Source organism: Macrobrachium nipponense, chromosome 37 (genome assembly GCF_015104395.2).
Source record: "Macrobrachium nipponense isolate FS-2020 chromosome 37, ASM1510439v2, whole genome shotgun sequence".
NCBI lineage: Eukaryota > Metazoa > Arthropoda > Malacostraca > Decapoda > Palaemonidae > Macrobrachium > Macrobrachium nipponense.
In genome coordinates this window covers 28,154,173-28,174,172 of record NC_061097.1, presented here as the reverse complement: position 1 = coordinate 28,174,172, position 20,000 = coordinate 28,154,173, and the positions used below count along the sequence as shown (strand labels likewise).

The 20,000-nt window shown below is 35.4% G+C and overlaps 1 protein-coding gene across 1 annotated transcript in view; it reads right to left on the bottom strand.

Moving 5' to 3' along the window:
• The window catches only part of LOC135209331 (neuronal acetylcholine receptor subunit alpha-10-like), a 42,374-nt gene that overhangs the window by 571 nt on the left and 21,803 nt on the right, over positions 1-20,000 (bottom strand). The window contains exons 2-4 of the mRNA XM_064242032.1: positions 14,622-14,776; positions 13,017-13,200; positions 2,094-2,310 (exon numbers count right to left, since the gene is read on the bottom strand). Of these exons, the coding sequence (XP_064098102.1) occupies positions 2,094-2,310; positions 13,017-13,200; positions 14,622-14,776 (556 nt within the window). The remainder of the gene's footprint in view (positions 1-2,093; positions 2,311-13,016; positions 13,201-14,621; positions 14,777-20,000) is intronic.

Below are 20,000 nucleotides of genomic sequence, written 5' to 3'. Positions count from 1 at the left end.
CATATCCATATATATATAATATATATATATATATATATATATATATATATATATATATATATATATGAAAGCAAAGGCCGTGACGGGCGAAAGAAAGAAGAAACGAAAGCAAGAAAGTGAAACGCTGCACTTAAAGAAGTTGCAGAGAGAACTTTATCGGAGCAGAATTTTTCTTTTCAGTCGGGGATGAGAACGGGATGTCAGACTTCCTTTTAGTACGAGAAAATGTCTTACTACAGAGTGCAACGCTACAGCGGTTCCTAGCACATAACAAAAGGCGAATGTCTACAACCAGGATTTATCAGCATGTAAAAGGATGAGAATGGCAGTCAAGGGCAAACTTAGCGAAGATGTGTATAATATGAACTGATATTGTAAATCTGAACAGATATTTGCGGGGTTATAAGGATTAGTTTCTTAAGGGGGAATAGATGCAAGAGAAGGGCCAACTCGGAGATATGCGCCCAGAAGAAAATGCAAATGGAGAAACACTCTTGGGTTAGAAAGAAGTCCTGTTCCAGACGCCTGTGTTTTGAAGATTTATTGAATATATTGGCTTTTAAGCAAGGCGGATCTGTATGATGCAAGGGGGCGGGGTTAACATAAATCTGAGAATGCTGTCGGTAATTCACGATGTAAAATTGATAACTAAGTAGTTAAAGGAGAGGAAAGTCGTTGGTAGTTTGACTGGTTTTAGAAGCCCTAGAGTTGTGAATACGTGACTGGGTGGCCCGTCAAAATGTTCAGGGTGAATCTAGGCCAAAAAAATGATATGAGTAATTATATTGTGTAAGGGTTGACGTAGGCGGCTGTAGTTATTATAATTATGGAATGAGATTATTTAGTATACTAGGAAAAAACAGTATAATTTCATAAACATAGATATATAAAATGCAGCGTGAAGGGATGTTCAAGCAGTATCAGATGATGTTTCGAGGGAGTGACAACAAATATTAGAACGTGTATATAATAGCCACTTGTTTGGTTCAAAAATGGATCTGAACCAGTGGTTTGTGGTGTCCGAAAAGAAGTTTAAGATTGTAGGTGGAGTGATTTTAGAAGTCACAGAAAGGACATCAGATGTTGCTGAAAGCTGCGAGGGAAAAAAAAATGGGTAGGGTGGGGGTTGGGGATGGAGGTCATGGAAGGGTTGCTGATGATACAGTTTTGATTGAAGATAGTGAAGAGAAGCTGCAGATAATAGCAAAGGAGTTTGTAGGTTTTGAATGAGACATTTAAAGGTAAATTTAAGCAAAAGAAAGGTTATGAGCAAAAGAAGGTGATGGAAGATTGGGATGTGTTGATTTGTTTGGAGTAATGGAAATAGATGATGATAAGATTAAAGACTAGGTGCCACAAAATAGGTAAACAAAGAGAGTATTAGGGTATATGCAAAAGATGTTGAGAAGCAAAAGTATGGAGAGCATGTTAAGCCACCTCTCCTTTATGGAAGTGATAGGTGAATGTTAAATGCAAAAGAATTAAGAGGCTGAATTTATTTATATTTATTTTTACATAGTATATAAGAGGAGTTAAAGAGACGGAAACCCGTGAAAATGCGTGGAAGTTATTAAAAAATTAGCGTTAAGGAGAAAATGGTGCTACTAGTTACATTCACATTTGAACATCCTAATCATTTTATTAAAAACCGTGATATCAGAAGTTGGTGATGAAATAAAGTGCCATTATTGCACTGTGCCACGCAAGATTTGATGAATGATCCGTTAAATAGAGCTCTTATGAAATTACGTGTAATGGTCTGTATTTAAACTGAACTAAAATAGACTATTCCTCATTGTGTTAAAATGTGATATCAAAGTATTCAATGGGAAAGGTACCGAAACAAGTTATAAAATGAAGGTGATAAATAATTGTCCGTGTATGTATATATATACATATACATACTTATGTATATAGATATATAAATATATTATATAGTATATAATATATATATAATATAATATATATATAATATATATATACCATATACATACATATATATATATATATTATATATATATATATATATACCATATACATACATACCATATATATGATATATATATATATATATATATATATAAAATACTTACCAATGCCGTTGATGAGAACGCACGGCAGAATTAAGTTGAAGACATAGAACATGGGTCTTCTTCTGATCTTGATGGTGTAGGTGATGTCAGGGTAGGGCTCTGGACAACAAGAATAATACGTGATGTTCCTGGTGGCGGAGAACTCCATCAGGTCGAACTCTCCGTTGCTCTGGTAGTTGGAGGTATCTCCGTCGTCCATCTGCTTGATGAGGTCTAGCTGAGGAGTGAGAGGAGGAGAAGAACCAAAGTTTCTACATGAGAGTCTTTTTACTCGTTAAGGAAATGGAGTGTGGGGAAAGGATGTATGTATGTATGTATGTATATGTCGCGCGCGTTACTGCGAGAAAATTGGTCGCTGCTTTGAAATGACGAATCGCAGATGGGAGAGAAAATAATAGACCAGCAAGTTTAAAAAATGAGCCCAAGTTTCATCGGCGCAGTCGAGTTTTCTGTGCAGCGTATAATAATCGAGGCCATCGAAAATAGCTGTATGAGCCGCAACCTACGAAATTTTAACCACGGTCCTGTAGTGTTGCCAGACGCACGATCATGGCTAACTTTAACGTTTAATAAAATAAAAACTACTGCGACTAGAGGGCTGCAATTTGATATGTTTGATGGTTGGATGTTGGATAATCAACATACCAATTTGCAGCCCTCTAGCCTCAGTAGTCTTTTAGATCTGAGGGCGGACAGAAAAAGTGCGAATGGACAGACAAAGCCATCTCAATAGTTTTCTTTTACAGAAAACGGGAGACTAACATCCATGATAAAAAGCGTTTAATTACGCTTTTATTATTTATTTGTTAGCCATTTCCTGTTAAGAGGAGGGTTGCTACATGTGTTAGTATTCCAGTGCTCTGTAGTGTCATTATTGCTGTAGGTTGAAGTTGGTAACCATTTATGCTCATACCCATATATATATACATCATATATATATATATATATATATATATATATATATATATATATATATATATATATATATATATATATAATGTAACATATAAAGACTGATAATATAATAGGATATGATATGTATGAGACATTGTTGTATGTCACGTGCTTTGACATTCCTCAGAAATTGGGAATCATCGTTTTTAGCTTCCCATGGAGACAGAGAACATCTCAGCTTAGGAATGCTGATATGTCTTGTTGGATGGTGTGACATTAAAATCCTTACCTAAGCAGGTCAAAGCTCGTCTGTCGAGAAGGGCGGTTCGTCAGAGGTGACTTTGAAACTGGTTTCTGGCAGTTTCAGGGCGTGAACGATGGGTGCGAATTCGTGCATCTGTACGAGCTATGTCCGTTCATAATAGCATGTAATTAGCTAGAACCATAGAGTCTCTTACGGGGAGAGAAAGAGCTGGGATGGCTCTGCCAACGTGTTTCTGTTTAAGTGCTTGGAGATTCGAGGCTGCAATGGGTGAGTGTATTTATATCTATTTTAGCCAAAGGGGTGGCTTGACTGCATTTTTGATATTTTGTAAAGATATTCTGTTTCATTTAATCTTTTTACTTTGTATTTACAATTGTGTATGCTTACAGTTTGTTCTCCTGTTCTTCTAATAGGTGGTTCTAGTAGAGGGAACTATATTCTGGAGAAGAGTGGAAATGGTGATGACTAATTACTGTATAGACTGTTAATTACCGGGGGGTTATCTGAGTTATTTGAACTTTGAGTTATCATTCCATTTAATCATCCTGTAAGAATCTGAGTTATTCAATTAATACTTTGCTCCTTATATAAATGTATATTTTTGTAAGTTCACGACTGATTTGATGACCTAATGAAATGGAGGGGTTATATTGAGAGAGAGAGGAGACGAAGAGAGTGAGAGAGGAGGATATTGAGAGAGAGAGAGAGAGACGAGAGAGAGAGAAGAAAGAGTGTTGGCTGTCGGAGGAAAAGAAAGTGTTACCAAACCCAGTTTACCTGCTGCTATGGCTTTCACTTCCAAAATGAATAACGGAGACAGGGGGCTCCGTTTATATATATATATATATATATATATATATATATATATATATATATATATATATATATGTATATATATACATACATGTATATATATAAAAACAAAGATTTCCTGATAATCTTTCATAAAAAATAATTATCGTTTGTAATCAGCTGTTCTTCGACGGTTAAAAAAAAAAAAAAAAAAAAAAGATAAGTTACCGTGTTTTACGATTGTTACTGCCCGAATCATTACGATATATATATATATATATATATATATATATATATATATATACATATATTATATATATATATATATATATATATATATATATATATATATATATATATAGTTATATATATAGTTATATATATCGTAATGATTCGGCCGCTAACAATCGTAAAACACGGGAACTAATCTTTAGGGATTGTTTTTGTTTTTTTGTTTTTCTTGAATAGTCGAAGAACAGCTGATTACAAACGATTATTTTTGATGAAAAATTAACAGTAAATCTTTGTTTATGATAATTGCAACATTAAGAGTTATGTTTGGATTCATAAAAATACTTAACAAAAAATGTTCCACAACCCTAATAATTATTTTTGTTATTTCTGTTCGATGCTTTTATCTGAACATCTTTTTGAAATAATGAATCCATTAGTAAGTAACTCAACAGATTCTGATACAGTGAGTGACATTGATTGATAAATAAATTAGTGAGCTGATTAGTCTTGTTTTCACTGTTGTGGATTTTGATGGAAGGTTAATCCAGACGTAAGGCTAACCATATGTGAGATCTTTTTTTTTTTCCTGATACCCTACATTAAAGACGGAGTTTCCAGTATTTTATAAAGAATTGGTTCAACCAAAGATTGAAAGATTGAAAATTCGTATTGTAATGATCAATATTATTTCGTATAGCTAAGGGTAATCATCTTTCACCATCATTAAAAATAGAAATCTGTACATTTAATAGTTTGTACACAATATTTTAGCATAGTTACCCCTGCAAATGTAACGTGGTTTGAATTAACGGCATCATGCATATTCTGGATGGAAGCGACAATGTAAACACTTTTGTTGATAGATTAAATGAATTATTGGTTCCATCAATAGAATTTACTGTGTCGATGGAAAGTGATTGTAGCCTGTTTCGGACTGCAGAATACATACAGGTAATATTTGGCTCAAGTTTAGTGCAAACAGGCAACGGATCAATATTTCCGCATTTGTACACTGTTAAAAAAACCTGTAGTTTTAATCAGAAAATTACCGTAAAAATATATGGTTTCCAGCCGTATTTCAGAAAACGGGTGGCCATCCGTTTTATCGTAAATTGTTATTATCTTTTACGGGTCATTTACCGTAATACCATTGCTATAAGACCTCCTACCCGAAATTACGCGGGCAGGCCCGTATTTGAGGTATAGTCCTTATCATAACGGTTCATATAACTTAAATATTTTCTGACAGAATTGTGTTAAATGTTAAGACTAAGCATATATGAAACATTAAAAGCTTAAGATTTTCTACTAAATCATTAAAAATACAATATTATAGAAGTTATTAGTTTTATTATTGTCGCATTGACATCTGTCCATATGAAGTTGCCATCCGCTACCATCCCACGTAACTACAGAATTATTAGTGTATTAATATAATAATATACTTGTACATTTACCATTTCCAACATTACGTTTTATGAAACAGGCAAAAAAAAAAAAAATTCCACTGTATATTGAAAGGACCAAAAACATCATATATACTACGATTATCCCGATCAGATACACATTTCGCAATGCGTGTGTTTTCATTTCTGGCGGGCGGAGGCGCCAAAACACTTGAAAACAACGAAAATCCCTTCAGCTCCCCAGAGATGTCTTCTTGTGGTTTCTTCTACTGTTACGAAGAGTGAAGTTGTGAACAGCATCAGGTGAGTTTTAAGACCAGTTGTATGCTTTTGTATTTTATATGATAAAACTTTACTGTAGTTGCGGCCTATAATTAGATTAGGACTATTATGTATGGACCCTGCCTCCGTCGACGGCTCGCGGGACGAGTATTTCCCCCATAATACAATCTGTATAATTAGATGGCAATAAATAATCCAGGACTAGTAAGTACAATTACCGTACATTGTTTTGTGAAGCTATGTGGTAAACTTTTGATAAAAATCCCATTAGCATAGATTGTTAACCTTGACCATATACCTATAGGGTAAACAACCGAGTGGACTAGCTGCGGCCACCTTAACCGTGTATGGACCCACCTTCAGGAAAAGTACTTTAACACGCCCTGACACAGGAGATGGGCACCAGTCACGAGTCTCATGTCTCGAGGTGTTGCTTCACGACCGTTGATCGTGACTTGTGCCCATCTCCAGTGTCAGGACGTGGTAAAGTACTTTTTCTGAAGGTGGTCCTAAGATGGTTAAGGTGGCCACAGCTAGTCCTCTTGGTTGTCTACCCTAGGCTAAACCAGACCGGGTGAAAATAGCAGCCTTTCTTCTGTCGGAGTCACTAGCCTAACTGTATGGGTACATAGCAAGTAATTGTGTTATATAACTTGAGAACTTATGTGATCTGGTAGATCTAAGCTGCACTAGATACCTACTATAAACAACACTCTGGGTCGACTAAGTAATAGCATGACAAGGATGATACATGAATCCAAAGTAATAGCCTGACTAAGGATGAAACATGCTGAGTTTCTATATAGCCTATACATTTAGGTGTGAATAATTAATCATAATATGTTTTTTTATTTATAATGAAGTAATACCAAGTATTAGACTTGAAAAGACTTAAAAAGAACTAAGTGCAAAAATAGTATTCTAGACTTTGTAAAGGCTATATTCCGGTTCAGTCTTATGTAGCCTATACCCTTGAGTGGTATTAACCTACCATAGGTTGTAGAATAACAAAGCAGAGTGGCAACCTTTTTTTAAAGGAATATCCTGATATTAGCTTAAAATCAGCGTGGCTGAATATCAAGCAAAATAGTCTTGGCTATTTAAAGAGAAAACCAGTTTGCAGGAGGGTTATAAGTTGAGAGAGAACTTAACAAGATCTTTTATGACTAGCTTAATGTTGATTATATTATAAGTATTAGCCTATGCCAGCGAAAACAATAGCTTGGGTTACATAAATTACTTCATAGGCTAGATTCTTCTTCTTACATACTAGGAGCTTCAATTCATTCCAGAGATGTATAACTTCAGTATCTGTAATAACTCTCTGCCATCATTTGTTTCATATTTCAATCACTATAGGCTACACAGAAATGGGATTAGTATGTGTATTTCATGCCCACTTGAAGGCTGTGAGCAAAATTAAAAAAAATACTCAATGTCATTCTGGAAGAATCATTAGTTTTAAAGTAGTTATGTAAATAATGTGATAACTTTTTCTTTAACAATGGTAGATCCTAGGCCTGCTTGAATTTTGCAAAATTGGGGAAGGTTTTTTTTTATCTAAATCATTAAATCATATAATTATTGAATATATACTCTATATAAGTAGGATTGCATGTGACTAAATCTGATCATTCCTATACTCTTAATACATTATAGTAAGATTTCTTATCATTGCATGGTTATGCTCTGAATCTCTCAATTTGAAACCACCTTTATGCTTTATTTTATTTCAAAGTTTATACCTTTCTTTGTTGTTTGTGATGCTCCATATGATCCTTTCTAATTCCACATCTCAACTTTTCATGCTGCTGTTCCTAATATACTATTTTCAGGACTGTCTTTATTTGCACACTATTACTACCTTTAAACTTCCCTATTCCTATTTCCATGCTATATAACTCAAAATTTTTGCCTTTCATAGTATGAATGTACTATTGTATGTGTGCAATGATTAGTACTTGAATTCTGCAACTTAATTGCAGGGACCTTATAATTTGTTAATCTGCATTCTAATGCATGATGTATCCATAAACTGTCCTGTCTGGTAAAATCCATAATTTTTTTTATGTAATATCAGTTACTCTTCCTACCAGTTGTTAGTGTTTGGCCTTCTAATTGTCACCCACTGTCAAAATATTTTTTTTCTAGGCAGTTTTTGCAATAAACAATGCTTCACTTAAATAATATATATAGATTGGCATTTTCCTCTGTTTTCTCATCCAATTCATGCTTTCTATTCCCACCACACATGCTACTACAAAATTCTATTGTTACAGTAATTTCAGGAACATCGGTGCTCCAGGCTATCCGCTTCATAGTTGCAATTGATGGAAGATTCTTCAACTCAGACTTGACTTCACTTGTTGCTGCGATGGCCATGGTTCTCGCAGCATTTTGCATATTCGATATTTATTACCCATCAGAAGCTTCAGTCACAATGGAATTTATGCAGAGGTAAGCTGTTGTAATAAGTTACTTGAGTTTTTTTATTTTTATTTAAGAATATCAGGGAAGTAATTTATATTTAAATGTCCATGTACTGTAACTTTGTAATATGTGTGGTGGTCAGCAGTTGTTTTACAATATTTTTACCATTGTTCATATATCTTGTCATTTTTACAGGTGTTTCTTCAAAATAAATGCAGAAAAAGGGACAAAAAATACCAGAACAAAGAAAAAAGTGGCACACACCCATCAAAGAATATTAAAGTTCAATGAGCTTATGGAATAAGGAGTGAAAAAGCATTCACACTCTTCTGTATAAATAATTAATGTTAAATTTTGTGTTAAAAAAATTATAAATCTGTTTTTCGAGTATAAAGTTTTTTGAAAGTTACTCTTCTCATTATTTTCTCCAATTGGATATATGAACTGCACAAGGAATTTTAGGTTACTATTTCAATTGTAACATAAAATGCAAAGAAATATTAACATTAAATTCAAAGAAATATTAGAAAAATCATGTATAAATCCCAAAAAGTTACTGTATACTCTATGTCAAATAAATTTACATAAATATGTTACATGTATAGGATTTGTTACCAATTTTAGTTTTTATCTGTTTTGATATTGTATGAGATGTAATCCTAATTTTACAAAAAATAAATTTAAAAAAACATGTATAAGTGACTATTGGTAAAATTTACAAATGTTTTATAAATGTGGCCCCACAAGGAAGGTATGAAAAATGTTTTTAGTATTATTTTTTCAACCCTTGATGTGTTTTTTTCTTAAATTAGCCACTCCAAAGTTTTGGCGGGTGGGGTTGTGTAGTGCAGTGATATACAGGGTGGGGCAAATCAAATGCCCGAGTTTTGATCGGCTATTAGGAAAAGCAAAACAATACTTACAGAATTATTTGTTTTATTCGAATCAGTGTACAATGCTGTTTGTGTGATCACTTTTTGAAGATGGCATCAGGAAGATGGTGGCGTCTGTAGCGATGCACGGTTGAAGGCGATGTCTGAAGTTTTCGGCTGCTCTTCGGCACATCTCGAGGAGTATTGTAGCGATTTCCTCCCGGATTCGCATCTTCAATTCTTCCAAACTGTGTGGCTTTCATTTCTCACTTTTCCATCTAGCCATGCTTTCATTTCAGCGCTGAATGATCTTATAGGTCCCAGTGCTTGGGCTATGCCCTAAATTCCATAATCCATCCATCCGTCCAAACTGTGTGGCCGAAAGTGAGATGTGCCGAAGAGCAGCTGAAAACTTCACACATCGCCTTCAACAGTTCATCGCTACAGATGGCCACCATCTTCCTGATGCCATCTTCAAAAAGTGATCACACAAACTGCATTGTATACTGATTCGAATAAAACAACAAATAATTCTGTAAGTATTGTTTTACTTTTCCTAATAGCCTATCAAAACTCGGGCATTTGATTTGCCCCACCCTGTATATATGTAATTTCACCCATATATGAGAAAATCCCGTAAAAATATTAACTGTAAATTATACGTTCTGTTATGGGTTAACTTAACGGTAAAACCGTAAATTTTACGGTTAAAATTTTATGCGGTACTTTCGCAAATACGGGAGAAAATACGATACATTAAAAATTATGGGACCCGTTTTTTTAACGGTAAATGCCTGGCAACATTACTGCCAGGATTTTTACCATTTTTTCAACGGAAAATTTTTTACAGTGTACATTTGTTCTGTCTGCAGTAATAATGCAAAAAAATCAGTCTTCTCATCTATTTTATTGAAAGCGTTACGTATATTTAGCCCTGAATTTGGTGATGATGAAATGGAGGGCACTGGATTTACTGGCAGGTATGTAAATATTCTGATGTTATATTAGACGGGTCATAAAAACACAAAAATGTTTTTTTTTTATAAAAGCAACGTAGAAACATACAGCCAAAATTTTCACATGCCTCGATTTTCATACAAATTCCAAACTTTGCAATACCATTCTTGATATGCAGTCATATGCATTTCTGTAACCTTTTAAATAACTGCAGCTGATCTCAGGTCTTTGAAATTTGCTCGCTAAACCATATCTAACCTTTATTTTTACCTTTTCCCACGCAATGACTTTATCAAGAGAATTCATGCAACCAAGCTTCTTTTAAACAAACATCTCCAAACTAGTCCCTGTCACTCCATGTTTATCCAAATTTACGTTTCATCATTACCTAACATATAGTTATGCACATTCCTTCATTGCACATTTAGTCTACAAATATCTATTTCCTTCTTTGAGAAATGGTATTAGAAAACCATCTTCCTAACCCAGGTGTATAATTTCTGCCTTCTGATTTACAGGACGGCTTTTATTGTTGCCTGGTGAGCTCCTTTTTATTCAATCTGTCTTGCTCTCATCATATTTAGTATTAGTATGTGTCAGCTTTGTCTGTCCGTACGTACCATTTCTGTCCGCCTCAGCTCTTAATACACTACTGTGGCTAGAGGGTTGCGAATTGGTATGTTGATTATCCACTCTCCAATGATGAAACATACCAAATTGCAGCTTTCTAGCCTCTGTAGTTTTGATTTTATTTAAGCTTAAAGTTAACCATGATCGTACCTCTGACAACGCAGCAACACAGGCGGTTCATATAGCATGATACCGAGACCATCGAAAGATGATCTATTTTCGGTGGCCTTAATTATACAAGCTGTATAGAAAAGTCTATTGCGTCGTCCTCCGGCGAAATGTTTACTTTTGTATAGTTCATTATTAAGACATCTCCCGTCTAGGTGTTATCATGGTTGTATAGTTCATTATCAAGACATCTACCTTGGTGTTATCACGGTTAATTAGTATGGCGCAGCAAGGAAAGAGCATCCACCATGATGAACCAATATGCGGCAGACTGACGTATAATAAATACTTAGATGTGGGTGATGAAAGCCCTTAAGATGCTGGTGGGTAGCTGCATATCAATTTGGCCTGGAAATCAGCTAGCAAGCGTAGGATACGCTGCTGGAAAATATCATGTACAGAAATATGGAATCAGACACTGTCGAGAACTTCAAATACCTTGGCCTGGTAAAACACCACGTAAACTGAAATAGAATAATGACTTAAATTTGCAGTGAAACTGAAATAGAAGAGGGACTTGAATTTGCAGTGAAACTGAAATAGAAGAGGGACTTAAATTTGCAGTGAAACTGGAATAGAAGAGGGACTTAAATAAATTTGCAGTGAAACTGAAATAGAAGAGGGACTTGAATTTACAGTGAAACTGAAATAGAAGAGGGACTTGAATTTGCAGTGAAAACTGAAATAGAAGGAGGGACTTTAAAATTGCAGGGTTTGGAAACTGAAATAGAAGAGACTTAATTAAATTTGAGTGAAACTGAATTTGCAGTGAAACTGAAATAGAAGAGGGACTTAAATAAATTTGCAGTGAAACTGAAATAGAAGAGGGACTTGAATTTGCAGTGAAACTGAAATAGAAGAGGGACTTGAATTTGCAGTGAAACTGAAATAGAAGAGGGACTTAAATTTGCAGTGAAACTGAAATAGAAGAGGGACTTAAATAAATTTGCAGGGTTGAACCTGAACTGAAATAGAAGAGGACTTAAATTTGCAAAGTGGAAACCAGTGAAATGAAATAGAAGAGGACTATGAAATGCAGTGAAACTGAAATAGAAGAGGGACTTAAATTTGCAGTGAAACTGAAATAGAAGAGGGACTTAAATTTGCAGTGAAATATATGTAGAAAATTTGATTTGTCTATAAATTAATTTTTGCTCTGCATTTTCATCAAGGAAACTAAAATGAAAATACAACCAATTCTGAGGCAAAAGAATTGAGAGAAAAGACTTGTGGTTGAAATTCCAAGAAGGGTATGTCAGCCTGCATTTGGCAATACTGAGATGAGAGTTTCAAAGGATTGCATCCCCAGGGCGTGACGAATCAGGAGAGCAGGATGAAGGATATCTGGCGAGTCGAGTATCAAGATGTTGGTCAAGAAGTGAATTAGGAACTACAGAAGTAGAACAGAAAGCAGACTTTTGTAGTTGATGTAGTTGATGCTGTTGAACATCAAGAAAACTGAAATACTGAATGTAACTGAGATGATGTCGAACATAAAAATAAAAAAACTATGAAAAACTGTAGGTAACTGATCCGATGTAATTTTTGGTTAACTCAGTAAACCTTATTTAGTGAAGGTTTGATTTTCTGAAATTCAGGCTGTCGAACCAATCACTGGGGCACTTTCTACCATTCAGGGCTTCAGACAGTGAAAAGGGGGAGTTGGAGTGGTTGAACAGCAAGAAACAGAGAACTAGAAATTAAAGAAGAAATGGAAGGGTATTTAGATGAAACTGGAAGGAAAATGGGTTTCGCCGAGAAGTAATAGTTAATTAAAGAGGTTGGACACCAAGATTGAAGAAAGGAAGCTAGAATGACAAGAGTTCTGTTAAAAAAAGTATCAGAGACCCTTACATGTTGGAGTTAACGATGGTTGCAATCATTAGTTATTGAAAAGGTTTATATGTCGAAATCTACGTGTGGATCTATTCCATATTTTTGTCAGTTTCCCTCCCTCTCTCTCAGCGTCTCTCAACTCAGATAGCGCCCTTACCTGGTGACCATCGTACGTCCACGATGCCCACTTCAGCTTGCAGAATTGGATATCAAAAGGGAAGTGCTCGACATTCATATCGCACGACGATCTGTATATGCCGTGTGAGAGCCATGTCACAGATCCCGACGAACTGACGATAACGTTGGTGTTGATGGTGGCCGAGCTGTATTGCGAGTCTGCGCTGAAATTGGTATTAGAGGGAAAAAACGAGTCAATAGACAATGGAGAGGATTGCATGGCTCTGCTGCTGGATATGGCGCAGTCTACCTTAATTAAAATTCGGAGGAATACTTCACGGAATAATCAAGTATACTACGTTTCATGGACATATGGCGGGAAATATAAATGTTCTCGCGTTACACGTGTAAATAATCGCCTTTTCGTGGCCATGCATTGTATACATAGTAGTTACAAAATATATTTACTGTGGCAAATTTTTTAATCAGATTATTGATATTGTAATATTGTTCCTTAGTGGAAATTGTCAGTCATTACTAGTAGAGCCGTAACATCGCTGTCTCTCGAACTTAAATTATCCACTAACCAATTCATATTTAAGTTAACCACACCTTACTCCTTAATGCAAGTCTTCTGTGATAAAACAATCTGAAACAAAGTAAATAGAAAATGTGTATTTTCTAAATACTGTCCTCGGACAAATCTCTTCCTTGTGGCATTAAAGTGGGTCACTAAGAGGTTACTGTAAAAAGGTTAGCGAGGTGAAAGGATGTAGGGTAAACAATCGGGTGGACTAGCTGCGGCCACATTAAACGTGTTTGGACCCACCTTCAGAAAAAGTACTTAAACATGTCCGGACACCGGAGATGGCCACCAGTCACGAGTCTCATGTCTCGAGGTGTTGCTCCCACGACCTATGACTCGTGAGTGGTGCCCATCTTCGGTGTCAGGACATGTTAAAATACGTTTTCTGAAGGTGGGTCCGAACCTGGTTAAGGTGGCCGCTGCTAGTCCACTCGGTTGTTTACCCTATCTATTACTTTTGAGGCGGTTCGGTTATAAGGAGAGAATGGAGGACAATAACCGAGGGAGGTTAGGTATATCTTAGTATAACCAGACCTCTGAGCTGATTAATTGCTCTCCTAGGGCTGAGCCCAAAGGATTAGATTATTTTGTACGTGGCTAGGAACCAACTGGTTACCTAGCAACGGGACCTACAGCTTATTGTGGGATCGAGAAATGAATTTCTAATCACCAGAAATCAATTTCTCCGATTTCACGTTGGCAGAGTGGGGAATCAAACTTGCGACTACTGTAGGCGAGCGCGTAACCCACTCGTCCAACGGGGAACTCGTAACCGAGGGAAAGGAGTATGCTTACAAATTTTCAGAGGAATGAGAAAAGTGCGACCAAGAAAGTGCACGAGAACATTTTATGTATATATATATATATATATATATATATATATATATATATATATATATATAGATATATATATAGTATATGAAACTGCTCATGCTTTCGAAGTATTCTGATTTTATCCTAAACTTAAGAAATAAATGTCGACCGCATCAGCGACTTCTTTTGTACATTCTGTGGAGACACTCATTCTAGATGACACTCGCAAACTAACTCACTACTTACTTGTTGTATAGGATTATGTCCGGTTTCCAGACTCTGTGGTAAGGGACTCTAATGACACGCACACCCCCGAAATCGGAGGCGTTCCACGTCAGGTGGGCATCCGTCCACACCTGCGTCAGCCAGCAGTTGGTGGTCAGGATCTGGTTCTTCTCGTCCTGCGAAAGAAAGAAAGAAGGGTCGTGCAGCTGGTTGGAAGGAGTGATGCCTTATCAAATGTCGTGTATTGGGGAATGAGATTTTGGCTTTGTTTTTAGAAATAGGACATTTGTTATCAGCTTTTGAGTTTCATATACCACGGTTGCTCTCTCTCTCTCTCTCTCTCTCTCTCTCTCTCTCTATATATGTATATATAGTAATATATATATATATAATATATATAGATTATATTGGAGGACGAGGACATATATATCTATAGTATATATATATTATATATATAGGACAATATATATATATATATATTATATATATATATATATTATTAATATATATATATATATTATATTATATAATTATATATTATATATCTATACATATAATATATATATAATATTATCCTATATATATTATATATATATATAAATAAGAATATATATATATATATATATTAATATATCTATATATACATCACATACAAATATATATACAATATTAATATATAGGACTAGATATATAAAATAATATATATAATATATATATATATATATAGATATATACACACACACACCCATATATATATATATATAGATATATTATATATTATATATCCTATATATATACATATATATATATATATATATATATATATATATTATAATCTATATATATATATATATACACACACACACAATATATTATATCTATATCTATATCTATCTATTATATATATTATATCTAGTATTATATACCTATATCTCTATATATATAGATATATTATATATATATATATATATATATATATATATATATATATATATGATGTGTGGTGTGTGTGTGTGTGTGTGTGTGTGTGTGTGTATGTGTGTGTCCTTTTCTTTGTTCTCTGAAATCGTGTCGAGATGGCATAACAAGATTTCGTCCGTCTTTTGTCTTCTTTCTGAGAATGAGAGGGATAATATAATATTAATGGATTCTTTTATCCACTTTTTGTTTGTCGGGGAAAAGATAAGTCTTATTTCCGTTCTGTGTTATTTTCTCGCTGTTTATTTTCAGATCGCTGGAAAGGGAAGCGCTGGATCCTCGCATTTCCTTTTCCCATTTGTTCATCGAGATGATCTGCATAAATGCATACGCTACCTATTGCTTCCACAATGAGTTCTTCATTTGAATTGCTTTAACAGCTTCCGTTGGGTTTTATTGTACTGACAACTTGTTTTGCAGTTGAGAGTCTTGTTTTTTTTTCTTTTTAAGCTCATTCGCAAAGAAAATAAACTGAATCATTCGAGCGTTTGTTCCCGTAGGGGTGTTGGGCCATCAGTGGAACCCCTTTCCTTCCTTTAACTCTACCTCCTTCCATATTCTCTTTCTTCCACTTTACTTTCCACCCTCTCTAAACGATTAATTCAGAGCAGCTGCTAGGTTTTCCTCCTGTTGCACTTTTTAAACCTTTTATAGTCTATGTTTCATAGCTGAATGACCTCATAGGTACCAGTGCTTGGCCTTTGGTCTCAGTTCTCTATTCAACTCAAGCGGGTTCAATTCAAGCGTTTGTAACTGTTAGAATCTTTTAGTTCTCTTAGAACACGTGAAACTTTATTATTTAAACTGTTAAAATAAACAGCCTATATTTCACCTTTGCAGCTTCTAAACTGACGTCTAAACTCGGATATTCGAGATCTTGGAAGTATTTTTGATTTCACAATTAACTGAGGAGTGTTCATGCTAATGAATGGTACATTCCTGTCATAAACCGCAGCTTGGTGAATTAGATAGGATACTGGTCAGTGACGTAAGAAGAGCTTTGCCCTTCTCTCATTGTCCGTTTTCCCTACATTGTGTATGGGCATGTTTGAATGCAAAAGTGGGCGGAGCTTCGTGTCTGAACGATCTCAGCGGGAATCTGCCACGACCAGGTTGCTGGCTTGCGACTTGTGTCAGTCATACACAGGTCGCTCAATGTAGTATGTGTTTGTCTGGCGATATGAAGTTATCGCGCTCGTCTCTTCTAGAGATGATGCCATGTTTTCCCGAGACAAAATCTTTGTTCTGACTGAAATCGGTGCGGAGATCGTTCATGCTGTATGAATAGTGTGTGTGTGTGTGTGTGTGTGTGTCGTTAACGACAATCGTTCATACAGTCGTACAGTGTATGGGACCTTTTAGACTGATGATGCCGCAGCTACACACTCACCATGTACAGTGATATGGGATTTTTGTTCACTGCTTAACATGTTCCTGTCAGTAACTCACAACTGAAGGGAAATTTCGCTTTATTCAGTACCAATCACAACTTTGGTATAATTGTTAGCGTCGCGGCATGTCGTGTCAATCCCAAAAGATGAACGCCATATGGACCTCTGATTCCCATTTTAATAATCGCTATATAACTACAGCTGATCAGCTTGTATAGGGGTGGGTTAGTGTAGTGGCATGCACTCAGATGTTGTGGGTTCGCTTGAATTTCAAGTCAGTGGCCCCTTTGGTGGGCTTACTCCACGTGAATAGGTTTCGTCTACTGAAATGATAATAACAATAGTTATAAGTAATCAGTTATGCATTAAGTATTCACAGAAACTTCAACGAAATATTCGTAGGATGCTAAATGAAAATATATTGTTCTGAGCTTCTGGACGGTACTTAACGTCCTTAGTGTGGGACTTACCTTCGTCCACTCCGAGGTCAGCCTCTCTTAGCCCTAGCTCCTCTACGAGTATGCTGAGTGAAAATAGGTTGGTGTAGGCTTCTGGGCGGTACGTAACGTCTCGCCCTCATTTTTTAGTTTACTGTTGATTTTCAATATAAGGGTACCACTATTCATTATATGAATAAGCGCAGTGAGTTAAAAAAAAATCGTATGAGGGGAAAAGTAAAGTAGAAAGTAATAAAATACAAAAAAAAAAAGAACTGAGAAATAAATCGAAGCGTAGAAAAATAGAGGACTGGGAACAAGAAAGCAGGCATTTTACTGTCTTCATAGTTTTCAAGAGAAAGATTTTTTTTTTTTTCTTTGACTTGGGTTTTCAAGGCACTAGATATTTCAAAGCGAAAAAAATAGGGACTGGTTTGAGGGCAACATTTAGCGTCTTACATCAGTTCATTGGGATGATTAATTAAACTCAACTGTCTTAAAGTAAAATGAAATATCATAGTTTAATTTATACAACAAGAAAGCAGGCATTTTACCGTCTTCATAGTTTTCAAGGGAAAGAATTTTTTTTTTTTCTTTGACTTGGGTTTTCAAGGCGCATTATATATGTATAGTATAATTATATAGATATAATATATACTAGATATTTAAATATCCTTTAGTTTTTCTAGAAAGACATTTTTTGTATTTTAGTTTTCAAGGAAATGAGACTATTTTAAGATCCTGTCTAAACATTTTTATGTCGGTGTTACCCATGATATTCGAGTCTTCCTATGCATAAATGATGAAAACGAAACTAATACTTTGCTTTTTCTTCTTCTTCCTCTTTTTTTTGTTTTTTTGTCTTTTGTAAGAAACAGATTTTTGAAAAGATGATTCTTGGTCTAGCAAAGCAGATAATGTAGACAGTAAGTCTTCCAAAAGGAAAACACTGAAAAGGGAATAGTGTTCTTCATCTGGGTGTAAAAACTTCAAGAATTAGTAGGCGCCTTTTTGAGACATCGAAACGAGAAGATAGTGCCATATCCCGAGCTCTTCCTAAGCAAGGGCTCGGAATTCGAACCAAAGTATTCTCTCTCTCTCTCTCTCTCTCTCTCTCTCTCTCTTTCTACAAGCAAAGCCAAACAAACCCTTTCCATGGACGCGGATGAATATCTGTCCTTCCAGTTTATGCCCTGTATCAGAGAAGGATCTCGGGGGTTATCTCGAACGTCAGCAGTGGATGTCCTACTGCAGACTCCCTCGGAATACAGGGAAAGTATCGTGTGTTGTCCGCGTTTCGTTTAACATTTTTATAAGGAAGTAGGTTCTTCTGTATATATATTATATGGTATGAAATGATATATTATATGGTATGAATGCCTTTTACTGTAATACAACAGTATAATGCGAAGATAAAAGGCCCATAAAACACTCATTTGAACGTTGCACAGAAGGAAGTGCTCGAAATATTTGATTTATGGGCCCTTTATCTTCATATAGTATATATATATATATATATATATATATATATATATATATATATATATATATATATATATATATATATATACTATGGCATTAAATTTATATAGTCTTGTAATAATATTCACCTAACATATCATGTTCAGGAGCTTTCCAGGTACTCTTTTTATAGTGTTTCATGTCATTTGTTGTGTACTATTATTTTATTTATTGTTCCCCGTTTATATAATGTTTTCTTAGTCAGTAGTCTTTAGAAACAATGTTTGCATTCTCCGTCCTAATTCTTGTGTGTTTCTGTGTTTTGGGTTTTTAGTTTTCTGAAAAGAAAAGTATTGTGCCGGTTTTGTCTGTCCGTCGGCACTTTTTTTCTGTCAGCCCCCAGAAACTACTGAGGCTAGAGGGCTTCAAATTGGTATGTTGATCATCAATCATCAAACATACCAAATTGTTGCCCTCTAGCTTTGATTTTATTTAAGGTTAAAGGTAGCCATAATCATGCGTTGTCAACGATATAGGCCAGGCCACAACCAGGCCGTGGTTAAGGTTTTATGGGCTGCGGTTCATACAGCGTGATACTGAGACCACCTTTTTTTTACATAATTTGTAAAAGTGGCATATAATTGGACAAAGAACGCTGAAAACCAGTGAAAACGCGTGGTTCCGGGGTGCATGGGAAGAAGGACTGATAAAAGTAAACGAAAACCCAGAAATTTACAGAGACAGGAGAATGACAAACAGAACAGAGGAATGGCACAACAAACCAATGCATGGACAAAACATGAGACAGACTAAAGAACTGGCCAGCGATGAAACATGGCAATGTCTACAGGGAGGACTTAAGAAGGAAACGGAAGGAATGCTAACAGCGGCACAAGATCAGGTCCTTAGAACCAGATATGTTCAAAGAACGATAGATGGAAATAACATCTCTCCCATATGCAGGAAGTGCAATACGAAAAATGAAACCATAAACCACATAGCAAGCGAATGTTCGGTACTTGCACAGAACCAGTACAAAAAGAGGAATGATTCAGTGGCAAAAGCCCTCCTCTGGAACCTGTGCAAGAAGCACCAGCTACCTTGCAGTAATAAGTGGCAGTAATAAGTGGTCG